The following is a 24,415-nucleotide window of genomic DNA, read 5'->3' as shown; positions in this document are numbered from 1 at the left end:
TGCACTGTCTATTCCCCCTGGAATTCCTCACCATTCCTTAAATACTCAGGTACTTTACTGCCTCAGGGCCTTTGTACTCTGTTCCTTCTGTCTGGAATACACCTCGCCCTGACGCCAAGATGGTTCACTCCTCACCTCCCTCAGTTTTTCACTCAGATGTCACCTTTTCACAGAATCCTCCATGGCCTCCAGTTAAAATCACAAACCCCCCACTTAGCACTCTGATCCCCCTTTCCTGACCGTTTTCCCATAGCATTACTACCCAATATCTATTATGAATGTGTATTATATTGTTTACTCTCTGCCTCTCCCATTAAAACATGAGCCCCACAGGGAAGGGAGCATGGGTGGTTGTGTGGCCTGCTGGGTCCCCAGTATCATCCCTGGAACATAGTATGCACTGAACATGCTGAGTGAAAGGTGGAATGAGGACATGAACACGCGAGGAAAGAACCCCAGACAGGTGGGCTGGCCTAGAACCAGCCAGAGGTACCTCCTCCAACCCAGCATCCTGCCCCGCCGCCATGGCCCCCCAAACCCCCACTCCTGCCCCGACCCACCCTCCGGGCCTGCTCCAGCTGCTCCGCCAGCTCTCCCAGCGCTTGGCCGTGGCGCTGCCTCAGCTCCTGCACTGCCGCCTCATGAACGCGCGTCTCTTCCTCCAGAGCCTTCTTCAACTCTGTCACCTCCTGTTCCCTCTTGGACCTTTGTTGGAGGAGGGGGGCAGGAAATAAAATTCCAGAACAGAGGAAGGTAGGGGCTTTGGGGGAGCCCTCTTACAGCTGTTGTGCTGGCTTATTTTTTCTCTCCAAGGATGGGGACCTCACTCTATATTCCCCCAAGGGATCTGGACGGCGATGCTGTGTGAGGAGTGTGGCTTTGAGGCTAAACTCCTGCTCATCTTTCAAAACCCTATTCAAAAGGCCCCTTCCCAAGGACGCCTTCCTGGATTCTCTCATAGATGTGGTGTAGGGGTCTTCTCTTACCATGTTACGTTACTCCATGAAAGAATGCTGTGTTCTGGATTGGGTCTGTTTTTTGTCCAGATCTGCCTCCTCTAGACCAGGAGTTTCTGGGGGCAATGCCTGGGTCTGACTCATCTCTGTCCCCAGCTGGCCTGGGCCATACCCAGAGCTGGTGCTCAATAAACAACTGAGTGACTAAACCTCTGTGCAGATGGAGAGCTCGCACCCAAGTCCTTCTCCTCCTCCACCCACCCTGCATATGCCCGGGCTGTGCCAGCTGCCGGGCAGTCTGGCCTCACCGGAGCTCCTGCTGCGCGTTGGTGGAGTCCAGAGTGTCCTCCAGCTCGCCCCGCAGCGCCTCCAGCTCCTCGCTCAGGTCCCGGCGCTGCTTCTCCGCCTTGGCCCTGGCCACACGCTCGGCCTCCAGGTCCTCCTGGGCCTCCGACAGCCCTGCTTGTGCCTCCCGCAGGGACTTGAGCAGCTGGGCCCGGGCTCCGCCCTCCTCCTCCACCCTGGGGGTGGACAACGACCATGGAGTTGGTACATAGGCAGGCAGGGGGCAGGGACGACTTCTGGGGGTGGACAGGCCAGACGTGGACTCTGAGGGGGCCAGACCCAGTTTCAAACTCCAGCGCTGCCCCTGGGTATGTGCCTCCAGTACTCAGAGCCTGTTTTCTTAGCTGCAAAGTGGGAATGACACTAACAGTAATCACAGGGACACTTCTTAAGCTCCTGCCACGTGCAAACCCTTGACTTTATCATCTCACTTAATGCTCCAAATGAGGAAAATTAGGTACAGAGCGAGGAAAGTACTTGCTCTGGCCACACGGTCAGTGAGTGGCAGAGCTGACCTCAGAGTCCCGCCTTATCACCCCTACGGGACATGGCCTCATGCAAAGAGAAGCTGGACTGACTGGGGATTAAGTCCTCAGGGAGCTGCGCAGACCAGGGTTTGTAGCCCCTGCTGGGTCACCTGCCCTGGCAAGTGACAACCTCTCTGAAAAGCAGGTCTGTGAGAGGACATAACACCCCACTTCACAGGGCTGCCGTGAGGATGGCAATAAAAATAATGACTGTAAAAGGCTACATGCTGTATGATTCCTTTTACATGAAATATCAAGAATAGTTAGGTCCTGTGTGGACAGAAAGCAGACTGGTGATGCTAGGGGCTGGGGGGAAGGAGAAATGCAGTGACTGCTTAATGGGGACCCGGCTTCCTTCTGGGGGGATGAAAACGTTCTGGAACTAGATGGAGGTGGTAGTTGCACAACATTGTGACTGTACCAAATGCCACTGAATTGTACACTTTAAAATGATTAATCTTATGTTCTATGAATTTCATCTCAATGTAAAAAAAAATAACAAGAACAGATAAATAAAATAATAACAAGTAGTAACAGACACACCCAGCCTTTACCTAGGGCTTAGGGTGCGCCAAGCATTTTATGAGGACTCTCTTATTTAATCCCCACACTAATCCTAGGAGTGACTTCTAAAGTCACCCCATTTTACAGATGAAGAAGCTGAGGCTAGAGAGGTGATATCAGTTGGGTGAGGTCACGTAGCCAGAAAGGGAAGGAGCCAGGATTTGAACTCGAGGGTTCTTACACACACACACACACACACACACACACACACACACACACACCATGTAGCAAAGATTCTAAGAGGCACATTTTTTCTATAATCAAGAGCATGAAGCACAATGGGTAAAAAGCATCTGAAACACCCAGCAGCGTGTCTGGCACAGTAACTGTGAACGGCTGTGATTATAACGATCATGATTCCTCAGCTGGCCAGACCACTTATCAAATCACAGCCTATGTGGTGTTGGGAGGCTGAGCGGGGCGGGGGTGGGGGAAAGGGGGGGGAAATCACATTTTCTTGCCCCAATTCTGCACCCGGAACTATGCAAGTTACTAGACACCAGGGCTTTGTTTCACTTTTCCCTTAACCAGGTGGGCTGAGACCTCTCGCTAGGGCCATTTTACACAAGGGGACACTGAGGCTCAGAAGGGGTGTGTGGCACATGTGTGGGTGGTGAGGGGCTCGGCTGGGCTTGGCACCCAGGAGGGTCTCGCTGGCGTGCCCCCACACTGGCAGGCCACATAGCCCTGCACATACCCCATGCTGCATACCCCACCAAGCCCCGCCCTGCACCTGGCCATCGCAGCCTGCAGCTCCTCCTCCTTGCGGCCCAGCTGGGCCCGCAGCTCCTCCACCCGCTGCTGCTGCTCCACCATCTGCTCCTGCAGCTCCGAGCTCTCCCCGTCCAGGCGCCGTTTCAGCTTCTCCAGCTCCTGGCGGCCCTTCTCCTCCTTCCGTAGGCGGTCTGGAGGGGGGCGAGGGGGCCATGTGCGAGGGCTCCACACCCACAGGCCTGGCAGCTCCCACGGAGACCCACAGCCCCAGCACAGGCAGGGTGCCAGGCTCAGCATCTCCATCTATGCCTCCTCTCATTCCAGCTTCCCCACCTTGGGGAGCACCCGTGTCCCCCAGACACCGTCCTCTCCTCCTCGCCTCCAATGAGAGCCCCTGCTCCTGCTCGCTGACTGTCTCTGCCCTGTCCTCTCCTCCCCGTCTCCCCAGCCTCCTCCTGCAATCACTCCATTCTGCTTCTGATTCTGAGTCTATAGTAAGGGACAGAGAGACAGAAAAAGTGCCTGAAAAAGTGAGTGGGGCAGTCAGAGAGAGAGAGAGAGAGAGAGAGAGGAGACCCAAGACACCAAAGAGAGAGCAATAAGATGGGATTGAGAGAGACAGAAACTACGCAAGAGCTGGGAGGACACCCACTCTGTCCCAAGCCTTCTCTCCTGCCCCCATTTAGCAGATATGACCACTGAGGCCCTGTGGCACTGGAGGCTCCCCGAGAAGATGCCTCCCCATGGCTCCCTACTGGGGGCGGGCGCTCACCCTCCATGTCTACAATCGTGGCCTCGTATTTCAATCGGAGCTTATTGAGGCTCTTGACCTTTTCCTCCTCCTCGGCGGCCTGGGATGAGAACTCGGCCAGACGCTCCTCCAGTAGCCTCCGTTCCTGAGGGTGGTGAGAGAAGGGGGGGCCATCAGGAGCAGCACCCCCACCCGACCCTCGTCTTTGGTCTCATTCTCATTTGCCTTTCTGCTCATCTCCATCCTTCCCTGACCCTCCTGCTCCCAAGGCCTCCATGCCTTCCCATTCTCTAGGGTCTATACACCCACCCCAACTCACCAGCACATCTGTCAACTGCCGTGTAGACTCCAATTACTGGGAGTGCACCCCATTCATTGACCACCTTCCCACAGAGGGACCCTGAGAGTGATTCTAATCATTTGCTCTCCCAAACAACACTGCAGCCAACATTCTTGGACATCTTCTGCATTCGTGTGTGCGGTCTGGACCCTTGCTACTGCCCAAACTATGGTTCATGGACAAGCAGCATCAAATCAAACAGAAGCTTGTTAGAGCTGCGTCAGATTCTGCGTCTTAACAAGCTCCGCATATGATTCCCGAGCACATGGGAGTTTGAGAAGCACCGGCTTGGAGCAGTACTTTTCACACCATGAGCAGTTTTGGAAATCCCATGTGGGTCGGCATGACCCTCAAAACAAAGGAAATAGAACAGAGTAGAATAGAATAGGTATTGTACCATAGGAATGTTCCAGAAAACTCCTGTGTATTCTTGAACTCTCAACTCAGGGCACTGATCCTCCGGGAAGCCTAAGTTCACCTTGCCCACCCCTGGAACAGATCAGGCCACCCTCTCCACAATTTTCTGTTCTTTTCTGACACAGTTTATAATTAAGTCACAAAATGTGATTATGTCTACTTCCTGTGGTAACCCTTTCTCCCACCTGTGAGGGCATGAATGGTTCTCTAGCTAGTTCAATACCACATCGCCTGCGCCTAGCCCACACTTAGCTGTGGCAGGTTAAAGATGGTGGCAGATTCTACGCTGGGTCCCCATCCAGGGATGGAGTCTAATTCCCCACCCCTTGGAGCTCTGACTGCTTTAAGCTCAGTGGTCTGCAATCCATAGCTTGCAGGCCAAATCTGGCCCACTGCCTGTCTGTATAAATAAAGTTTTATTGGGACACAGCCATGCCCATTCGGTTATGTACAGTCTGTGGCTGCTCTCATGCTACAATGGCAGAACTGAGTGGTTGTTACAGAAATCGAGTGGTCCACAAATATTTATTTGCTATCTGGCCTTTTAAAGAAAATATTTGCCAAAATCTGATCTACAGAATTCAGTGGAAGTGACACTGTGTCAGTTCTAGGCTTAAGCCTTTAAGAGGCCTGAATACTTCTCTTCCCTTTCTCGGAGCCCTGAGCTGCCATGCCAGAAATCCAGGCTCTCCTGTGGGGAGAGAGGCCACATGGAGGAGCAACGAGACAGCAGACATCCAGCCCCCACCACCGTGCGATGGTGACTGCCAGAGAGAGCCACGGGCAGGACAGAGGAGGACCTGTGCTGCTGACCCACAGAACGATCGGTCAGCAGCACATGGCTTTGGGGTGTCTGGTGATACAGCAATAAGTAATGCCACACAGTAGTTGCTCAATAAATGCCTGCTTGAGTGACAGTGTGACAAAGGGAGGCAAGGGGAGAGAAAGGGTTCAAGGGAAACAAACACAGCTAAAACTGAGAGTGACAAAGAGCCCAGAGGTGGAGATCGCTGGGGGCAGATGCAGAGAGGGACCCACACACCCACCAATGCGCCCACTCCTCTGCCCTTGGGGGCTCACAGGCCGTCACCGACCTTGCTCAGCTTCGCATTCTGATCTTCCAAGAGCAGCAGATCTTCCTCAAATTTCTTCAGCTTTGCCTCTGTCGTCACCTTCTCCAGTTGCAGCTTCTGCCGAGCCCCCTCCTCAGCCTCGAGGTGGGTCTCCAGCTCCTGGAGTCGGGAAGCGGGGTGGGTGGTGAGGACCCAGGGGCTGGGAGCTGGGGTACAGGAGACAGTGTACAGACTCCCGGGGCTTCTGACTCAGACAGACCCACACTTTGGGTGAGGCTGGGAAGGATCAAACCCTTTCTCGTCTTCTTGTTTAATTCATTAGCTCAACAAGCATTTATTGAGTGCCTAGTGTATGCCTTGACATCTGGTAAAATTGGAAGAACCTAAAATGGCCTAACCACAAGCCTTCCGACCCACTCTGCTCCCATGGATAAGGTCCCCTAGCCAAGGGACCAGGCACAGTGCCTGCTTACACCTGTGTAGTGGACGTCAGTTGCCTGCCAGCCCTCAGAATTTAAGCAAACAAACCGATCACACCTTCCTGCAGGAACCAGGGGTCACCTCACCCTCTTGTTGCTACAAAGCTGCCTCCCACAGCCACAGCTTGTTCACGCTCTTTCCTGAGGGCACCGCTGTGTGGCTCTCTGTGGTGTGGTGTCTGCCTCCCTCAGGCTGTGAGTTTTTGTGACTAATAAACTGCTGTCTAGCTCATTTGTCCAGAGTTGGGTGTGGTGTGTTAGGCCATCGCCAGGACCGAAGGGCAGCAATCCTCCCTCACCAACGGGGTAAAGAGGAGGTGATTAAAGCACACCTGAGCTCCTGACATGTGGTCAGGGTGACTGAGCAACTGCATTTTCCATTTAATTTTTTTATTTTAAATTTAAAAACAGACAATCACTGGAATACTTTTAAGTATGTTTGGAATAACTTGGGTATGTAAATGTACTTTTTCAGCTGAAGACGCTATGAAACATAAATGCAGATGAAGTACTGCCAAAGACAATTTAGCATCTGAGTTGAGATGTGCCACAAGTGTGAAGTACACACTGGATTTTGAGGGGCAGCCATGGTGGGGAGGGGGCAGCTGGCCTGTGAATGAAGCAGCTCAGAGGCAGATGGAGCCAGAAGAAGGATAGCGGCAGAGACCAGAGGATATCACTTCAGCACCTGGATCCAGCCATGCCTGAAGTTCATGCATGCTGGAGTTCCCCATGATTTGAACCAAAAAAAGTATCCTTTTTGCTTAAGCCACTTTGAGCTGAGTTTTCTGCAGATTCATGGTCCAAAGACACATGGTTTGCAGAAGCAAAGGTGGGTGGGGTAGACAGAAGGGTAGGGGGAGGTGGCCTGTGGGCACTTGGAGACCAGACCTGTATGTGCTGCTGCAGCCTCTTCTTCTCACTTTGCAGCTGGCGGCTGCACTCCTCCTCCTCACCCACGCGGGCCTCCAGCTCTGCTACTACCAGCTCCAGCTCCTGCTTGCGGGCTGCCAGCCGCCCTCGGGTCTCCTCGGCCTCAGCACACAGCTCTGCCTCTGCTCGCAGTTGCTCTGCCAGGCGGGTGCGCTCCTCTTCCAGCTAGGGATGGGGTAGGAGGTCAGTGGTCAGCAGGCAGTGCTCCCAGGATGGCTTTCAGCGGAGCACCAGGTCCCTCCTGTCCTGATTTGCTCTGCTCTGACATACAGCTCCTGAAGCCATTCCTACCCCAGGTCCCCACCGCAGGATGACTCCACATCCTTCTCGTCACGGAGTCAGACCCCTGGGTGCCATCCTCTCCCTCACCTCCTCACAGCCCATCAGTCCCAGCCCCTCCGGTCCCTCCTGCCCCTGACTCTCTCCGCTCTGTCCCCTCCTCTGTCCCCCCAACCCCAACAGGTCAGGCCCCATCCTCTCCCAGCGGATTCTCTCCCCAGCCTCTTTCCCAGACTCCAGCCTCTGCCTCTTCCAGTGCATCATCCAGACAGCCCGAGAGAGGCCTTTCACTCATCTCACATCTCATTTCACACTCCTATGCCTAACAATTTACTCAACGGAAATAGTTCAGAAAAAGTGAACAGACAAATGCTCAAGGGGTTTGCTTCAGCATTATTTTAAGACGCCAGAAATACAGGAAACAATCAATCAATAGTCCACGCCTGTGAACCACAGCCCTGCCACATGGCAGAGCTCCTGGAGCCCAGCCAGCTGGGCATCCAGGTTTGGCAGAATCAGCCCCCCACCCAATACCCTGGCTCCATCCCCAGGGCCCTGCCTCCTGTACATCACGGCTCAGCCACACCACATAATTTTGTATCCTATTGGGCCCCAGCAGGCCTTGGCTCTGCCCTACCCTACCCCTTCTCCCCACAGCCCTGCCCTGCGCACATCTGGCTCAGCTGGAATCCCCGCCCCCCTCAACTTGGCTCCGCCCACAGCCACACCCCACCCACGGCCCCACTTCTTACCTGTGTCAAGCGGGTCCGGAGCTCGCCTGCCTCGCGGGCACTCTGCTGCTGTAGCTCCTGCACTTTCTGCAGCTCCTGAGCCCGCGCCTGCAGCACCTCATCCTGCCGCGTCACCTGCAGCAGTGGCTTCACCTAGGGGGAGGTCAAGGTAACGGAATCGATGGGAGGCTGGATGGCCCAGGAGCTAAGAGCGCACACTCTGAGCAGGGTGGGATTCCTGGGTTCCAAGGCCAGCTCCTCCACTGGCTAGCTGCGAGACTCAGACAAGCACATTATGTCCTCATCTCTAGGATGGGGATGATAACAGCCCCTACTGCACAAGGTTTTCAGAATGAGTTCACACTTGGAAAGAACAGTCAGGGGTACGTGGCAAGCAGCCCTAAATGTGTTCCTTTCTGGCTAAATAAGCCCGTGCATACAAGAGACACTGGCTGCTGCTATTCTATACCACACTGTTTCTCAAAGTTCTTAGTCCCGGGTCTATGGTGAGATAGACCATATCTATCTCACTTTACGTGGTGCGATTCAGGTGGGATTAACCGGCACCACACATACATCAATAACCAAAGTGGAAGTTTCACAAAACCACCACCCCTTGCTAAGTGGGATACACTCGGATAATTTGTTCTGTTGCTTTCTATTCAGCTCTTAGCTCTACTTGATTCGTCTCCATGCAAGTCTTTTTCTATTCTATTATTTTCTTTTCTGCCCTAATTCATAGCATTTATCACAGCTATAACTTTATATTTATTGGAGGGATTCATTCATTGTTACCTGTCCACACCCCCTGCTCTCCAGCCCCTGACCTAGGGTAGGCAAACTTTTTCTTAAAGGGCCAGCTAGGAAACATTTGAGGCTTTGCAGGCCATCCTGTCTCTATTTTAACGACTCCACTCAGCTGCTATAATGCAAAAGCAGCCACAGGCAATATAGTAACCAGTGGGCATTTACAAAAACGGGCATCTTGCACTGGGTTTGCGGACCCCTGCCCTAGACCATGGGCTCCATGGGCACAGCTCTGCCTGTTTTTATTCACCATCTTATCACGATCCCCTAAAAAGTTACTGGAACATAGTAGGTACTCAGTTAACACTGGCTGAGGGCATATAGGCTGACAGCTTAGACACTGTATTCAGAATTACACTGAACAGTGGTGCTTTTACCTCCAAATCTCCACCCTCCTTCCTCCTGTCCAGTTCCCCATTGGGGGAACACCCTGTCCCGAAGCTCACAGAGTGCCTGAAGACCTGGCTCTGCCCCTCTGTTTCGGGTGGGCATATGACACCAACCTGGCTCATCTGATGTGTAAGGACTGGTCTGGGACGGTCACATGATTCCAACAAGCCATGAGAATGAAACCTGGGACTCTGAGCTCTGAGATAAGAAAGCCCCTGCTGGCCTAGCTGAGGAAGTGGGGCTCGATCTGCTGGTGGTTCCCATGGGGGAAAGTGTGCAGGTGACCATCACAGAAGAAAGCCAAATGGGAGACACAGAATGTTGACTAACAGACATCACTGTTTGGGCCCTTGTGCAATAAAGGGTTAACTCAGTAGGCCTGAGTTGTCCAAAACCCACTCACTTCAAAGGAAGGACCGGTCAGCTCTTGCCCAGCTCCTGGAAGATAATCTCTAAACCCTTGGAATACCCTTCCTGATAAGCATGACTTTGTTCATCTGGGAGGCTTCTGCCACGTGGTATCAACTGGACCTCTGGAGGGCTGGAGACTGAGTGACTAAGGTCAAACACGCGGGCGGTCAACCATGCCTATGTGACTGTCCCCAATAAAAACTCTGGACACTGAGGCTCGGGTGAACTTCCCCAGTAGGCAATATTGTTTCTGGAAGATTATGTGCTGTCTATCTGACTTCACTGGGAGAGACAACAGGAAGCACCTGTTCTCCCCTGGATTCTGCCCTGTGCACCAATCATTATTGCTGATTTTAATCTCTGTCCTTTCACTGTAATAAACTATAACTATGAGTACAATAGCTTTTCTGAGATCCAGGGAATCATTGAATCTGAGGGAGTCCTCGGGACTCCCAACTCAGCCCTGGATCCAGCTGCACCTGAAGCTATCCTGCATCTTTTACTCATGTTGGTTTGAGTCAGATTTTTTTGTCACTTGCTATCTAAAGAATCCTGGCTAAAAAAGGTCAGGCTGTTTGGTCCCATTTTACAGACGCAGAAAACTGAGACCCAAACAAAGGAAGTCACTTGTTCAAGCAGACCTGCCCCCAAGGTCCTGTCTCCTCGCTGTTCAGGGCACCTCATCTCCCCAAGTGCCCTCACCTTGATGAAGAGACGCCACCACTGCCAGTGTCTCAGCTTGAGGTAAGCTGCACAGTTCCGCTGCATGACCCTCAGTGCACTCTGCTGCTGCTGCCGCTTCTGGAAGGCCCTGAGTGGGGAAACAGGCGTGTGGGAGGGTGGGTGCTCAGCCCCTCCAGGCCCAGCCCCCTTAGCAACAGAGTGACGCTCCCGTCAACTAACCAACCATTATTAAATGCCTACTGTGTGCATCATTGTAGTATTGGTAAATCTTCTTGTGTACAGTTCATCACTCCTCTTGCCCTCGACTCTCTCTGCCCCGTACCCTCCCCGCTGGCCCCCAAGTCCTAGTTCAGGCCTCATCTTCGCCCCCCTAGACCCTCACCCTAGCTTCCTCCCCAGCCTCTCAGACTTTAGTCCATCCCCAATGTGCCTCCAGAGGGATCTTTCTACACCTACCCCTCCCCTGCTCCCAGCCCTTCTGTGGCTGGTCCTGGACCCTCAGCCTGGACAAGGTCCTGGACCCTCAGCCTGGTGTCTGGGAGTCCCTTTTCCTCTGATCCTTCCTCTGGGCCAGTTCCAAGGGAAAAGGAGACACTCCTACAAACTTCCCACATTCCAGAGGTGAGCCAGGTTCTCACATCACCTGGCCTTCACACAAGCTGTTGCCCTGCCTGGAACACCGTTCCCATCCTCCTTTGCTCACCTGGTCATCAAGTGTAACCTGGGGGCATCCTGGTCTGCAGGGCCTTCCGCTGCACTTGTATGACCCCCCTCAAAGCACATCTTGCCCCAGACTGTGACACTTTGTGCTGGTATCTGTCTCCCCTTTCAGACTCGAGTCCCTCAGGGACTGGCCAGTAGGATGACGACCTTGACCTGCATTACCTGGGGCTTCTCTGTGTCAGCACTGAAAATCACACTTCCTGGGAAACCTCCAGTCCCAGGCAAAGCAGGATGCTTGGTCACCCTATGGCGGAGTCTAGTGTTTCTCTGTGTCCTTAGCATTGCTCAGCAATGGGCCTGCCCACAGGGGCCTCAGGGACTGCAGAACAAGAAGCCTGGGCACCAAGCGACTCTATCCCTTTGTCTCTCAGCCATTCTACCATCTTGGAGGCCCTGCTATGTGGAGCTATCTGGTCAACCCCTGCCTGTCCCAGCCCTAGCCAATGGGACTCCAGAAGTGTGGTGCCCCACCTGCGAGCCAGGTATCCTCGGGCAGCTGCCTGGAAGGACACAATGATGTCTGTGACCTTCAGGTCCCGCTCTTCTTCCAGCTGGGCCAGGACCCCCGCCCGGAAGAAGATCTTGCTCTGCCCCACACGGTAGAGGTTGGGGTCCAGTTCCAGGGCCTGGATCTGTGAGGGGTGGGGGGAATGGGTGAGGACGAGGAGGGGCAATGACAGGGCAGGTCCCAGCACCCCTCCTGCATTCCCGGGACCAGGCGCGCGCGCGCACACACACACACACACACACACACACACACTCACCATCTTCTCACAGGCCTGCTTCCCATCCATAAAGCCCTTGGGGATGGCGTTGGGTGTCAGGATTTCATACCTACAGTGGGCGGGGAGGGGTGGGGATGAGAGTTACAGCAAACCGTCACCCTGGCTGGCACGGTGCCCAGAGTGACAAATGGCGATAACAATGATGATAATAACAAGAACAGTAAGAAAAATGAACATTCGATCATTTACTGAGTGCCACACACTGGGCTAGAAGCGTTAATATCACCACCAATGACACTGACAATAAAAGCGCCCCCTCCCTGGACACTTACCACGTGCTGACTATGAGTGTTTTATACATCACCACCGTATTTCATCGAGATATAAAACAGCAGTGGGTCTCAGGATGAAAATGTGAGAAAAACCCACACAGAAAAAGCAGCTGCAGTTTTTGAATACTTCTTATGTGTCAGGCCTTGAGTTAAGCACTTTAAATCAGTTTCGTTCAAATTTCTGAGCGCCACTCAGAGTAAAAATAATACATTTTATACGTGTCTGTCCTCAGAGCCTTTCCCCTGCTGGATCTTGACATTTCATATAAAATAAAAGTGTGTTATATATACAATATACTACACATACATGTCAAATATAATATACATTGTTTTATGATTGGTGATCAAGAAATGTGTGAGTCTAACCAAGAAAGTAAATATCATAAGGAGGGAGTGATGAAGATAACGTGCCCAGAGGCAGCCAAGGAGCATGATTTATTATATCAGTGCAGATCTGTGCATCTGAAGTGCAACTAGAAACAAATAGATGGTAAATGAAAGACCAGAATGCATCTACTCTGTAGTCACGTGCCTAGGAAAGTATTTATACGTATGAACAATGAACTGAGTAACAGAAACTTAGATAAGTAATGATGGTAAATTGACGTGTGTTTTTGTTTTTTAAGTTTGTTCTTTTTTTTGATGAGAGTTCTTTTTTTTTTGTCCTGTCAATCAAATTTCTGAGCGAAAATACAAGAATAAAAGACCTCATTTAGTCCAAGGAAAAAAAAAAAGAAATGTGTGAGTGTGTGTGTGTGTGTGTGTGTGTGTGTGTGATTCTCAATCACCAGGGATCTTGTTAAAATGCAGATCTTAGTTCAATAAGACTCGGTCGGGCCTGAAAATTTGCGTCTCTAACAAGCTGCCAGGAGATGCTGGTGCGGGGATCACACTTTGAGTAGCAAACTACAGATCTGCACTGACCAATACGGCAGCTACTGGCCGGCCACATGTGACTACTGAAATGCAGCCTGGGCAATTGAGTAACTGGATTTTTAATTGTATTTAATTTACACTACGTGAAATTTCAATTTAAAAACTGAAGCAGTTTAAAAAATTTTTCTGTTAAACACAACTTTGCTGTTTTGATAGGACTACATACATTTCACTTTGACTGCTGGAAATTTAGTGTCCGAACTGAGATGTGCTATGGATCAGACATACCGCATTTCGAAGACTTGGTAGGGAAAAAAGTATGCACGATATCTCATTATCTATTTTTATACTGACTACATGTTAATATTATCTAATAGCTGGGGTGTACTGGGTTAAATAAAATGTCAAGATTAATTCTGCCTGTTTCTTTTTACTTTAAAAAATATGACTACTAGAAAATTTGAAATTGTATATTTCTAATTGTTCTATTTCTGGACAGTGCTGCTAAATGCAGCTTGTATGAGGTATAGTTTCTATTGTAATACTTACCATATTATTGCTTCTTGTATGTTGATATTTTTTGTTTTATCGTATTCCACTGCATTTTTAAAGCAATGCCGATTGCAGCAGAGAACTCTACGCCCTTTCTCTCAGGGAGCACACCGAGTAGGTATTGCTCTCCTACATCACAGAGGAGAAAACTAAGGCCCAGCAAACCTAAGGAACTTGCCTGGAGTCCCCTGGCTCAGAAATAGCAGTGGGGGACTTGGGACACAAGTATGGTGGCTTCCAGATCCAAGCCCCACCCCATCCCACACGCAGCTCACCTCTGCCGGAATTCCTGGAAAAGAATCCGGTTTGGGAAGCCCTGACGACAAATACGGATGCCCTCCAGGACGCCGTTACAGCGCAGCTGGTCCAGCACCAGCCTGGGCTCCAGCTTCCCGGCCTGCAGAGAGAGGGTCGTACACGAGGGGTCAGCGGTGGCCACTGGGGGAGGGGGCGCCACTCATTGGATCCGGGGGGGTACCACTCATTGGAGGACTGCAGCCAAGGGACCCCAGGGGGAATGGCCATTTTGGCCCGTCGAAAAATGATTGGCAATTTCATACGGTTCAACCTAATTTACTGAGCACCTACTACGTGTCAGGCAGAAATCCCTGCCCTGAGGGAGCTCACAGTCCACTGGGAAAGATTGACAATAAATGTGGTCAAGAAATCATTAATAAACAAAAGAAGTAAATAACAATAGATGCTAAGGAGGACAGAAGGGAGGAAGGCTAGGGAAGCTGAATTAGCATATAGGAGAGTTGGCCAAGGTGTTGTGTGAACAAAGCCCATAAATCATTATTTTTGGTAAAAATGATAAAAATGGTAAAAATCTAAGCAGTACAAAAATTTAAATGATACATTCCAAAAGAGAACTTTTGCCTTGCTCCAGCCCCTAGAATAGTCAACACAATTCCCCAGTTTCTTATGGAACCTTCTAGATTAGTTATTCTCGGCTCAGGCAACACACTGGCACTCCCTGGGAAACTTCAAACAAACCAAAAATCCAATGCTCTGGCCCTAGCCCAAGGCAGAATCTGAATCTCTGGAGGGTAGGAATTAAAACATGCAAACCACAAGTCTGGATTTTTTTCTAGGGCCATCTAGGCTTTTCTAATATTTATGCATTCATTAAACATTTATTGAATATTCACTATATGCCATGCATTGTTCTAGGTATTGGGGACTCAGCTGTGAACAAAGAGATAAAAGTCCCTGCCCTCAGGTTTATTCATGTTCTGGCAAAAAGGAGTTTCTGTTTACCTATAACTATATATATCCTGTATTCCTTGGCAATAAGGCTTCAATATTGTGGGAGGGAGTGATCCCTCCCCCTCTGCTCTCAGTCCATAAGTGTATAGAACTGATATTACCATGGCTCCATGCATGGTCATGTGACCCAGGCCTGGCCAATCAGAGTGACTGGTCCAGGGGTGGGCACAAGAGCCATCCTGGCCAATGAGAGCCAGCCCTGGGACTTCTGCTAGACCCACGAGGCAAGAGGTCCTCTCTTTCCCCTAGGGTTGCTGAACAAGAAGAATGAAAGCCTGGAGCCGCTGCAGTCTGCCTTGCCACTCCCAGGAGGAAGAGAGAGATTTCTTCAGATAGAAGGCAACACATAGAAAAGCAGATCCAAGAAAAGGAAAAAGATTCCTGACACCACCATTTGAACACCTGGATTCAGCTATAACTGAACCCAATAGTGGAATTTTCAATTATGTGAACCTACACATTCTCACTTTTGCTTAAGCCAAAGTTGACACTCTCACAATCAAAAGAGCCCCAGAGAAATAGCTGAAAATAGCTGAAAATTGGAAATAATAAATAGGAAGTTCTCACAAGAACATTTTGTTTTCTTCCTTCCTTCTTTCCTTCCTCCATCCCACTCTTCGAAAAAACATTTGGCAGGCTCAAGAAGGGAGATGCCCAGCAAAGTTAGGAGGTTGACTACATAAAAGGGGACTCAGAAAACAAGTAAATATGTACTGTATTATAGGACCCAGGTTTCTCCTTGTTGCAAAAAAAAAAAAAAAAGTTACAAACTTGTAAAGGGGAAACAGTTACAATGAACTCTGTGACATTGGGCTAGACTTGACATACTGGTATGAACTCATGCCTTTCAATATAGAAAGCTAGTTCTAAGAATAAATATAAAAGTAAATGTGTATATACATATATGTGTGTACATGTGTATACCTATGTATATGCATGTATATACATCTGTGCATATATACATAGCTGTTTACTGAGAGGTCCTGGGAGTGACACCCTAATACCATCGAGTGCACCTAGCACCCAGATCTTAGACTCTAAGTATCATTCTCCACTAAAAAGGACCAAGGCTTCTTAGAGAAATGGCTGTCCAGGCGTGCCATATTTCATCAAATATAAGCTACCATCAATTGTAAGACACACTGTTATTTTATATACCACCAAGAAAGAAAAAGCACTGTCAATTAAAGTGACAAGCCATTGATTATAAGCCACATCCCAATTTCAGAGATGCTAAAGTGTCAGAAATAAAAGTGCCTTAGATTTGATAAAATATGGTGTTTGCAGACAAGAGAAAGGATACACACACAGAGATCCACCCACCCAATAACCACAGCTACTTTCTGAGGACAGTGTAAGCCTCAAGCACCTAATTTTGTGGTCTCATTTTCCACTCACGTTGACCCTTCTCTACAGAGCCTGTTCTCTGATTTTCCCAACAAAAAAAACTTTCAGTGCTCTGGGAGGCCAGGCATGGTCTCTCCACACCTACGTGACAGCTCCAGCTCCAACAGCCTTCTTTCTATGTCTTGGACCTTCCATGCTCTGACCTACCACAGGACCTTTGCATGAGCTGTTCTGCTCAGCATAACACTTATCCTTCAGAGCTCAGTTGACACTTCCTCCAGGGAGCCTTCTGTGACTTCACTGACCAGATCAAACTTTATGTGACACTTACCACCCCTACAAATTCCATTGGACATTCATTGTGAGTACTTAGTTGCATGTCTGTGTTCCTCATTAGACTGTGACAATAGGGGTTGGCTGTACTTCTCTCTCTAATGTATCCCTAGTACCTGGCACTTAGTAGGTGCTCAATAAAATTTAAGTCCCCATAAATGAATGAACTTTCCTAACAGGGCCTTGAGTCTGGGAGGGGAAGTAACTCACTCAAAGTCACACAGCCAGTCAGAGGTGAGCCTGGGACCAGATGTGGCTCCAGCCAAGTCCAGCAGCCAGGCCTTTACCCAATCCCCGGCCGGGTCACTTAATCTCTTGGCTGCCAAATCTAGCAGCCAGAGCTGCCCCAATCCCCGGGCTGGGTCACTTACCCTCTTCTCATGGTTGGGTACAATACAGCGGACGAAGCTGGGGTTGGTGTTGCTGAGTGTGGCCATGAGGCGGCTCAGAGACTCCTTGTAGAGCTGTCCCACAGTCCGGAACATGCCCCGGCGGGGGCGGCCACCTGGTGGGCCGTCCCCAAGGCTGCTCACCTGCTCCAGACCCACGATGCCCTCCACTGTGTGAAGAGGAAATCAGATGTAGGGAAAGAATGGGATCCGGGTTTGGGGGGGGCTGGGTTGGCCAAAGGTCAAGGGTCTTATCATTTATAGGATCTGACAGTTTACATATGAAATAACTCACACTGACTGCTAAGGTAGGTATTACCAGCCCCATTGGACTGACAGGCAAACTGAGGCTCAGAAAGGTAGAAGACTGTGCCCAAGGCCACACAGCTTAGAAACTGCAGATCTAGGATTTGAACCCAGGCAGTGGGAGTCCTCTTGAACCCTGTCCTCTGACACCTCTTCTCCTCAAGAATATGATCTCCATTTCCCTTATCGACAAATGACAATGACAACAGCAAATGTTTATTTAGCACATATTCTCTGCCAGCCACTGCTCAAAGCACTTTACATACACTGGCTTATTTATGGGCCTGTAAGAATTGCTCCATTTTGGAGGCCCGATGGCTCAGCTGGTTAAAGTGCGAGCTCTGAACAACAGGGTTGCGGGTTTGATTCCCACATGGGCCGGTGAGCTGCGCCCTCCACAACCTAGATTGAAGACAACGAGCTGCCGCTGAGCTGCCGGTGGGGCGGCCGGATGGCGCGGTTGGTTAGAGTGCGAGCTCTCAACAAGGTTGCCAGTTCAATTCCCGCATTGGGATGGTGGGCAGTGCCCCCTGCAACTAAGATTAAAAACGGCGACTGGACTTGGAGCTGAGCTGCGCTCTCCACATCTGATGGACAACAACTTGGAGTTGATGGTCCCTGAAGAAACACACCATTCCCCAATAGTCCCCAATGAAATTTTTTAAAAAAAAGAATTGCCCCATTTTACAGATGAGGAAACAGAGGCACAGAGAGGGGAAAGGGCAATCACAAACACAGCACAATTGCGTTTTTAGGAACCTGAAACAGAGTCACATTAAAAATGTAATAAAGCCTGGCTTTTACATTAAATATTTGAAATAATCTGCCTCCATATTGAGCATTTTTCTAGAAAGGCCGGATTTCATGGTAACTCTGTTTCTCTATTGTCATTTGATGGTGTCACTTCGCTAGTGAGGAACACTCATTCCTTTGTCTCAAATTCAATGATCGAATCATGCCTTGTTTCTCAGGATCCTGCAGCTGGCCCAAAATCTGATGTCCTGCTGTCTCCAATGATGACGGTCATCAGAGGCGAAACAGATATATGGCATTTTCCTCCCCAGGTTCAGCTCTCCCTCCCACCGCCACACTTCCAGTTATCATCAAAATGATAATTATCACTGATTAAGTTCTTATAGCACAGGTAAAAGCTAAGACTCTGGGATCCGATGTCCTGCGTTCAAATCCCTGCTCTGCCACTTACTGGCTGTGTGACCTTGCGCTGGTCACTTAACCTCTCTGTGCTTCAATTTCCTCATCTGTGTAATGGGGCAATATACTAACACCTGCCTCATTGGGTTGCTCAGAGGATTCTATGTATTAATAATCGTAAAAAGGCTTTGCACAGTGCACAGAACATAGTAAACAATCAGTAAATTTCAGCTGATACTATCGCAGTTGTTTGTACTTTTACATGCAGTTTAGTTAGAAGAAGGCATTCAGTCTGGAAACTGCTAAGGGAGCTGACAAGGAGGAAGAAGAAGCCTGAGAAACCTCCTTATGGAGAGGAGAGGGGACAAAACCAGGTTCAAAACCAGGTTCCCAGTCCGACAGACCCACCCTCCTTGTCCAGCAAATCTCACCCATCGATGCAGAGCAACACCCACCCCCTGACGGAGAAATGGCAGAGCTGTGCCTCCCTGAAGATCCTGGGGGTGGCGGTGGGAAGGAGCCAAGGAAAGAGAACTGCTGGAAGCCCCCATTTTCTGGGGGATGAGGAAAGATGGAGGGAAATGCAAAGGAAGTAGCATGAGAAGAGAGGAAGGAAAGAAGGTGGCAGGAAGAAAAAGAGAGAGGGTTATTAGTCAACAGCACAGGGCAAAGCAGGAGGGAAAACCTGAGTGCTGGCCATAAACCTTTAAAGCCAAGGAGACGGGCCTGTTCACCTTTGTGTCTATCCACTGAGGGCATCAATGTTGGCTGAAAGGACAAATGTCCTCTGTGAGAACTCAGTGCCAGGGGGAAAAGCTCTCTCCCTAGAGGTTGGCTCTGTATGTTTCATTAGGTATCCATTTTTGCCCTGGCTGCCAGGAAGCTCGAGGACTAACTCAATGCTTTCACCCTGCTTGTGTTTGCTTCTCTGAGGAGAACTTGTCTCATTTGCCTTTTCCCCTGGGCTGCCAGGATGCTGGGCATCCAACTCTGAGTTCAGGGCAACTGTAATAGAAACTGATGAAAAAATGGCCCCCGTTTCCCAACCCTCACTGTGACTTGCATCTCCTCGAATCTGAGCTGGCCTAGGACTGCTTTGTTCAGGAGAACTGTGGAAAAGTAACCCTGCCAGGTTCCAGTCTAGGTCTCAAGAGGCTTTGCTGCTTCCACTTTCTCTCTTGGAATCCTTTGAGATCCAGGAATATATGGGTTGGGGCATATGGGGGATCACAGGGGACCAATGTGTATCCATGAATGAGGCACAGATTTTAAAGAAGTTGGGAAGGGGAAGATTTTCAGCCTGAAGGAGACGATTCTCACAGCAGAATCTGGTTTTGCTGCTGAACATCAAATGCTACTTTCCAATCCTTCTCATGTAAAGTATATGAGACACAAATATCAAATTTCTCTTTCTAAAATCAGCTCACAAGATCAAGGTACCCCATACCCTTTTTGCTTTGTGAGTTCGTTTTGGCAACCACTCATCTTGTTTATTTTGTTCCCTCATCTAATTATATGGGCTAGCACTTCTACAACTATGCTTTTCACTTCAATAAAAGATTAAGGCAAACTGACAGAATCAAGAAAGCTGAAATCAGGAAAAATCAAGATGCTAGCCCTGCCAGTCGCATTAAACCGTCTCTCAAACCTCCTCTAAGGATGAGGGGGATGGCAACAGACAAGGCTTGGGAAAATGTAGGGCCCTACCACAAAGACATTTGGCTTTTCTGCCCATGTCTCTGGAAGTGTCATTTCGAAAAGACTGATGGCTAAATTCAGTCTTTTTGGAGCAAGAAAACGCTCTAAAACTATATCTAGATCTGTTGCTCCTTTCTCCTTCCCGGGGTTCCTGAAGGGAACCCTGTGAAAAAGCAAAGAAAGCAAAGCCCAAACATTGACCAATCTGTAAAATACCACTCTTCTGCATTTTCTTGTTATTAATTCTTTTTCAGTCAAATCTCTTGATTTTTCAAGGGATCAATGCCATCTACAAATAATAAGTTATCTCTTTCTTTACCATATTCACATACTTATTTATTTTTCTGGTCTGATTGCATAGGCCAGTATCACCAAAACAGTGTTTCACAGCAGTGTTGACAGTGGGTATCCTTGTCTTGTTTCTGATTAAGGAGGAGTGTTATATCATTGAATATGATGCTTGCTTGAGATATCAATCAATCAATCAATCAATCACTAAGTAGGAACATTATTGTGAGACTGACCTGCCTACATCAGTTCTGCCTCTGAGCAGACAACTCAGGTTCAGAACTCAGCTTCTGAAACACAGTTGCTCATACTGTGGTTTCGGAGAAGGGATGCCCAGAGCTCCAGGGACAGGGACAGGGGAAGCTGATTCTCACCATCTTTCCAGATCTCTGCAGTTAGCCGGTCCGTGCTCTGGTGCAGGAGGGCTGCAACGTTGTCATTCAGAGGGTCCATGTTTTTCATCAGCCATTCATTGGCCTTGTAGTCAACCTGAATGAAGTCAGATATTGAGGTTGATGAACTTGCAGGTTCATTAGCACTCCAGATATCCCAACGAGCCTCCCAGAAGCTCTGAGATGCCCAGCTCTCGGGCTCACCACAGAAGAGAACATTGGTGCCACCTTGTGTCCATATTCTGAACTGCACCCTCCACCAGCATGGTCCTCTCCCTTACTTCCCTGCCCACCTCTACCATCTCATCTACCAGCACTTCCTTATCCATTCTACTCCAGTCACACTGGCCTCCGCACTGTTCCTCAAACGTGCCAGCGCATTTCCACCTCAGCGGTTTCCCCCCTGCAGTCCCCACTGCCTGGGATTCCCTCGCTGTGGATTTTCCCATGGCTGGCTCCTTTGAAGTATTCAGGGCTTTGCTTTGAGGCTCCCAGGGTCACAGTTATGACCACTACAACTACCTCTACATGTTCCCTCCACCAGACAAGGGCTGCCGGAGGCCAGGACCCAGGTCTGACTCAGCCCAGCACAGGGCTGGGCTCCCGAGAGATCTTAGAAAATGTATGGGAAAGGCACAGAATGCTAGACACAGACACATGGGGCTTCTGCCTCCCAGCATTTGTGTATGCTGTTCCCTCTGCCTGGAGAGCCCTTCACCCATCCTTTCTGGCTACCTGTTACTCATCATTTAGACCAGGGATCAACAAACTACCGTGTTTCCCCGAAAATAAGACCTAGCTGGACAATCAGCTCTAATGAGTCTTTTGGAGCAAAAATTTATATAAGCCGTGGTCTTTTTTTACTATAAGACTGGGTCTTATCTAACATAATATAATATAAGACCAGGTCTTATATTAATTTTTTCTCCAGAAGACGCATTAGAGCTGAATGTCCGGCTAGGTCTTATTTTAGGGGAAACAAAGTACAGCCTACTTCTTTTTGTATGTGAAGATTTATTGGACTACAACCTTCATTTATATATTCATTTATGTATTATCTGTGGCTTCCTTCCTGTGTGGTTGTGACAGAGACTGGCCCACAAAGCTGAAACTATTTACAGCAAGTGTTTGGTGATCCTTGGTTTAGATTTCAGACCCAGCATCATTCTCCTCTGTGAAAACTTCCCATGGCATTCCTCCTCTGGGCTTTGACACTGCCCTTAGCTGTCCCCATGAAAGCACCTATCATCCTTATATCCTAATAGTCTTTATTTGTGTCCCTTCCAGATAAGGACCTTTGTGAGAACAGAAACCATGTCTGACTTGGAGCCTTAGCTTTACTCAACAAAGGGCTGAGCACACAAAAAGCATATGTTTGCCAAGTGAGTGGATAAAATGCACATAATTCTCCACCTGGTGAACTCCTATCCATCCCTCAAAACCCACCACAAATACCCTCTCCTTGTGGAACCTTTGCTGATTTCATCAGCAAGGTGGAGTCCTTGCTCCACCTTGGACTTTCCTGGTCCCTGCCCTGGCAGTGTCTTGTCCCAGTGGACACCTGGTGGCCCCTGCTTTCCCTCTGTACCCTCCCTATACTTGTAGCCAAGTGGACCCCACTCCCGCCCACGTGCCCCAAGGCTGGTCCCCAACCCTACCTTGCCCGCATAGTGTAGGACGCTGAAGTCGGCCTGATCTCGCAGGTGCCTCGGCCGCTGGAACTTGGGGTGACCACCCTGCTCCTGGGCCACCTTCTCTACGAAGGACTTGTCTGTGGCCTTTGGGAACCAGCACTCCTCGTCCAGCAGGGCCAGGAGCCCGGGGGGGTTGGCCTGGCCATTGACAGGAAGGGGAGACTAAGTCAGATCACCAAATATTGGACACTTCGGTTGCAGCTAATTTTTAGTTCTCGTAAGTGACACTTGGACTTACAACCAAATGTGAGTGAGAACAATAGTTACAGTTACAGCTGTCAGTTACCCTTTGATTCAAGCCAGGCCCTGTGGCAGGCACATTTCAGGTTGTATTATCTAGCGGTCACACGAACCGATGTCATTTTGTGCATTTTCCTGATGGGGAGGCCTGCGGCCAGCAGGGTGAGGAGCTGGACCACGGCCATGGCCGGTAATGGAGGTGGGTATGGCGGTGGGGGGGGAGGTGCCACGGGCTCACCGGCCGCTCGATGAGGTCGATGCAGGGCTGCAGGTCAAGGCCGAAGTCGAGGAAGGTCCAGGGAATGCCCTCGCGCTGGTACTCCTCCTGCTCCAGCACGAACATGGTGTGGTTGAAGAGCTGCTGCAGCTTCTCGTTGGTGTAGTTGATGCACAGCTGCTCGAAGGAGTTCAGCTGTAGAGGATGAGGGGATGCGTAAGAGAGGGGACAGGACCCAGAGAGAGAATATGGGGGCCCGGGGGGATGGGGGCAAGAACACAGAGACAGAGGACAGGGACCCAGAGAGAGGGGACGGGGACCCAGAGAGGCGGGACAGGGACCCAGAGAGAGGGGACGGGGACCCAGAAGGAGGGATGGGGATCCAGAGAGGGGGGACAGGGACCCAGAGAGGGGGGACAGGGACCCAGAGAGAGGGGACGGGGACCCAGAAGGAGGGATGGGGATCCAGAGAGGGGGGACAGGGATCCAGTGAGGGGGGACAGGGACCCAGAGAGAGGGGACGGGGACCCAGAAAGGGGGGATGGGAACCCAGAGAGGTGGGATGGGAACCCAGCAAGGGGGGATGGGAACCAGAGCAAGAGGAACAGGGCCGGAGTGATGGCCCCTCCTGGCCCTCTGGCGGCACAAAGTACAGACCTGGAAGATTTCAAAGCCGGCGATATCCAGGATGCCCAGGAAGGAGGCGCCCTGGCGGGGGCTGCGGTCCAAAGCACGATTGAGGCGCAGAACCAGCCAGCGGAAGAGGCGCTCGTAGGTGGCCTTGGCCAGGGCCTCCAGCGCGAAGTCAGCCTACGGGGCAGGGCACACAGTGAGGGCTGGGCCTGCACATCAGTGGCCTCAGTCCACCCCCCGGGCGGCAAGAAAACACTGCGTGGGGACCGGGCCCCTCAAGAATGATGCAATGAACAACAAACAGCCAACCATTATTGAAACCCTACTGTGTGCCAGGCACTGTGTGAAGTGCTCAGGGCCTATTAGTTCATTAATCCTTCCCACCCCTTGAACCCCTTTCAACAGTGTAACAGTTAAGAGGGTGGTCTCTGGAGCCTGGCAACCTGGGTTTGAATCCTGGCTCTGCCATGTAGTGGCTGTGTGACTTCAGACATGTGAATAAACCTCTCTGTGCCCATTTCTTTATCTGTAAAATGGATCCTAACAATAGTACCTCAGGTAAGAGTGGAGCCTAGGTCAGCGTGACCCCCAATGTTTAGTCCTTATCTCCCCCACTGTGTCTTCTTCGTCCTAGTACCTCAAGTCCAGCCTGGGGCCAAACAGAGGCCTCCGCCCAAAACCTGGATTCTCAAAACCTCTAGCTTGTGTCAATTTCTCTCCACTCCCACTGCTGCCACCCTGGTCTGAGCCGCATTGTCATTTGCCTGGACTATTGCAGCAGCCTACTCATGATTCCCCGCTTCCACCTGTGCTCCCTGGACCCAATTCTTCACACAGTAGACAATGGG

The 24,415-nt window shown here is 50.2% G+C and overlaps 1 protein-coding gene across 10 annotated transcripts in view; it reads right to left on the bottom strand.

Annotated features, from left to right (window-relative positions):
* MYH14 (myosin heavy chain 14) overlaps positions 1-24,415 on the bottom strand; it is a 91,524-nt gene that overhangs the window by 28,597 nt on the left and 38,512 nt on the right. For 4 of the 10 annotated variants that reach the window (XM_033129563.1, XM_033129566.1, XM_033129565.1 and 1 more), the window contains exons 13-29: positions 23,592-23,744; positions 22,956-23,129; positions 22,442-22,615; positions 20,766-20,880; positions 18,837-18,959; positions 16,930-17,117; positions 13,885-14,006; positions 11,889-11,958; positions 11,596-11,756; positions 10,420-10,528; positions 8,131-8,262; positions 7,058-7,264; positions 5,709-5,846; positions 3,879-4,002; positions 3,126-3,297; positions 1,265-1,477; positions 561-705 (exon numbers count right to left, since the gene is read on the bottom strand). In XM_033129563.1, the coding sequence (XP_032985454.1) occupies positions 561-705; positions 1,265-1,477; positions 3,126-3,297; positions 3,879-4,002; positions 5,709-5,846; positions 7,058-7,264; positions 8,131-8,262; positions 10,420-10,528; positions 11,596-11,756; positions 11,889-11,958; positions 13,885-14,006; positions 16,930-17,117; positions 18,837-18,959; positions 20,766-20,880; positions 22,442-22,615; positions 22,956-23,129; positions 23,592-23,744 (2,520 nt within the window). The remainder of the gene's footprint in view (positions 1-560; positions 706-1,264; positions 1,478-3,125; positions 3,298-3,878; positions 4,003-5,708; positions 5,847-7,057; positions 7,265-8,130; positions 8,263-10,419; positions 10,529-11,595; positions 11,757-11,888; positions 11,959-13,884; positions 14,007-16,929; positions 17,118-18,836; positions 18,960-20,765; positions 20,881-22,441; positions 22,616-22,955; positions 23,130-23,591; positions 23,745-24,415) is intronic. The other 6 variants (XM_033129570.1, XM_033129571.1, XM_033129572.1 and 3 more) reach the window with 2 other exon arrangements.

Source organism: Rhinolophus ferrumequinum, chromosome 15, assembly GCF_004115265.2.
Source record: "Rhinolophus ferrumequinum isolate MPI-CBG mRhiFer1 chromosome 15, mRhiFer1_v1.p, whole genome shotgun sequence".
In the NCBI taxonomy this organism is placed as follows: Eukaryota; Metazoa; Chordata; class Mammalia; order Chiroptera; family Rhinolophidae; genus Rhinolophus; species Rhinolophus ferrumequinum.
Note: the sequence above shows the minus strand (reverse complement) of the source record. Positions and strands in the feature narration are given on the sequence as shown.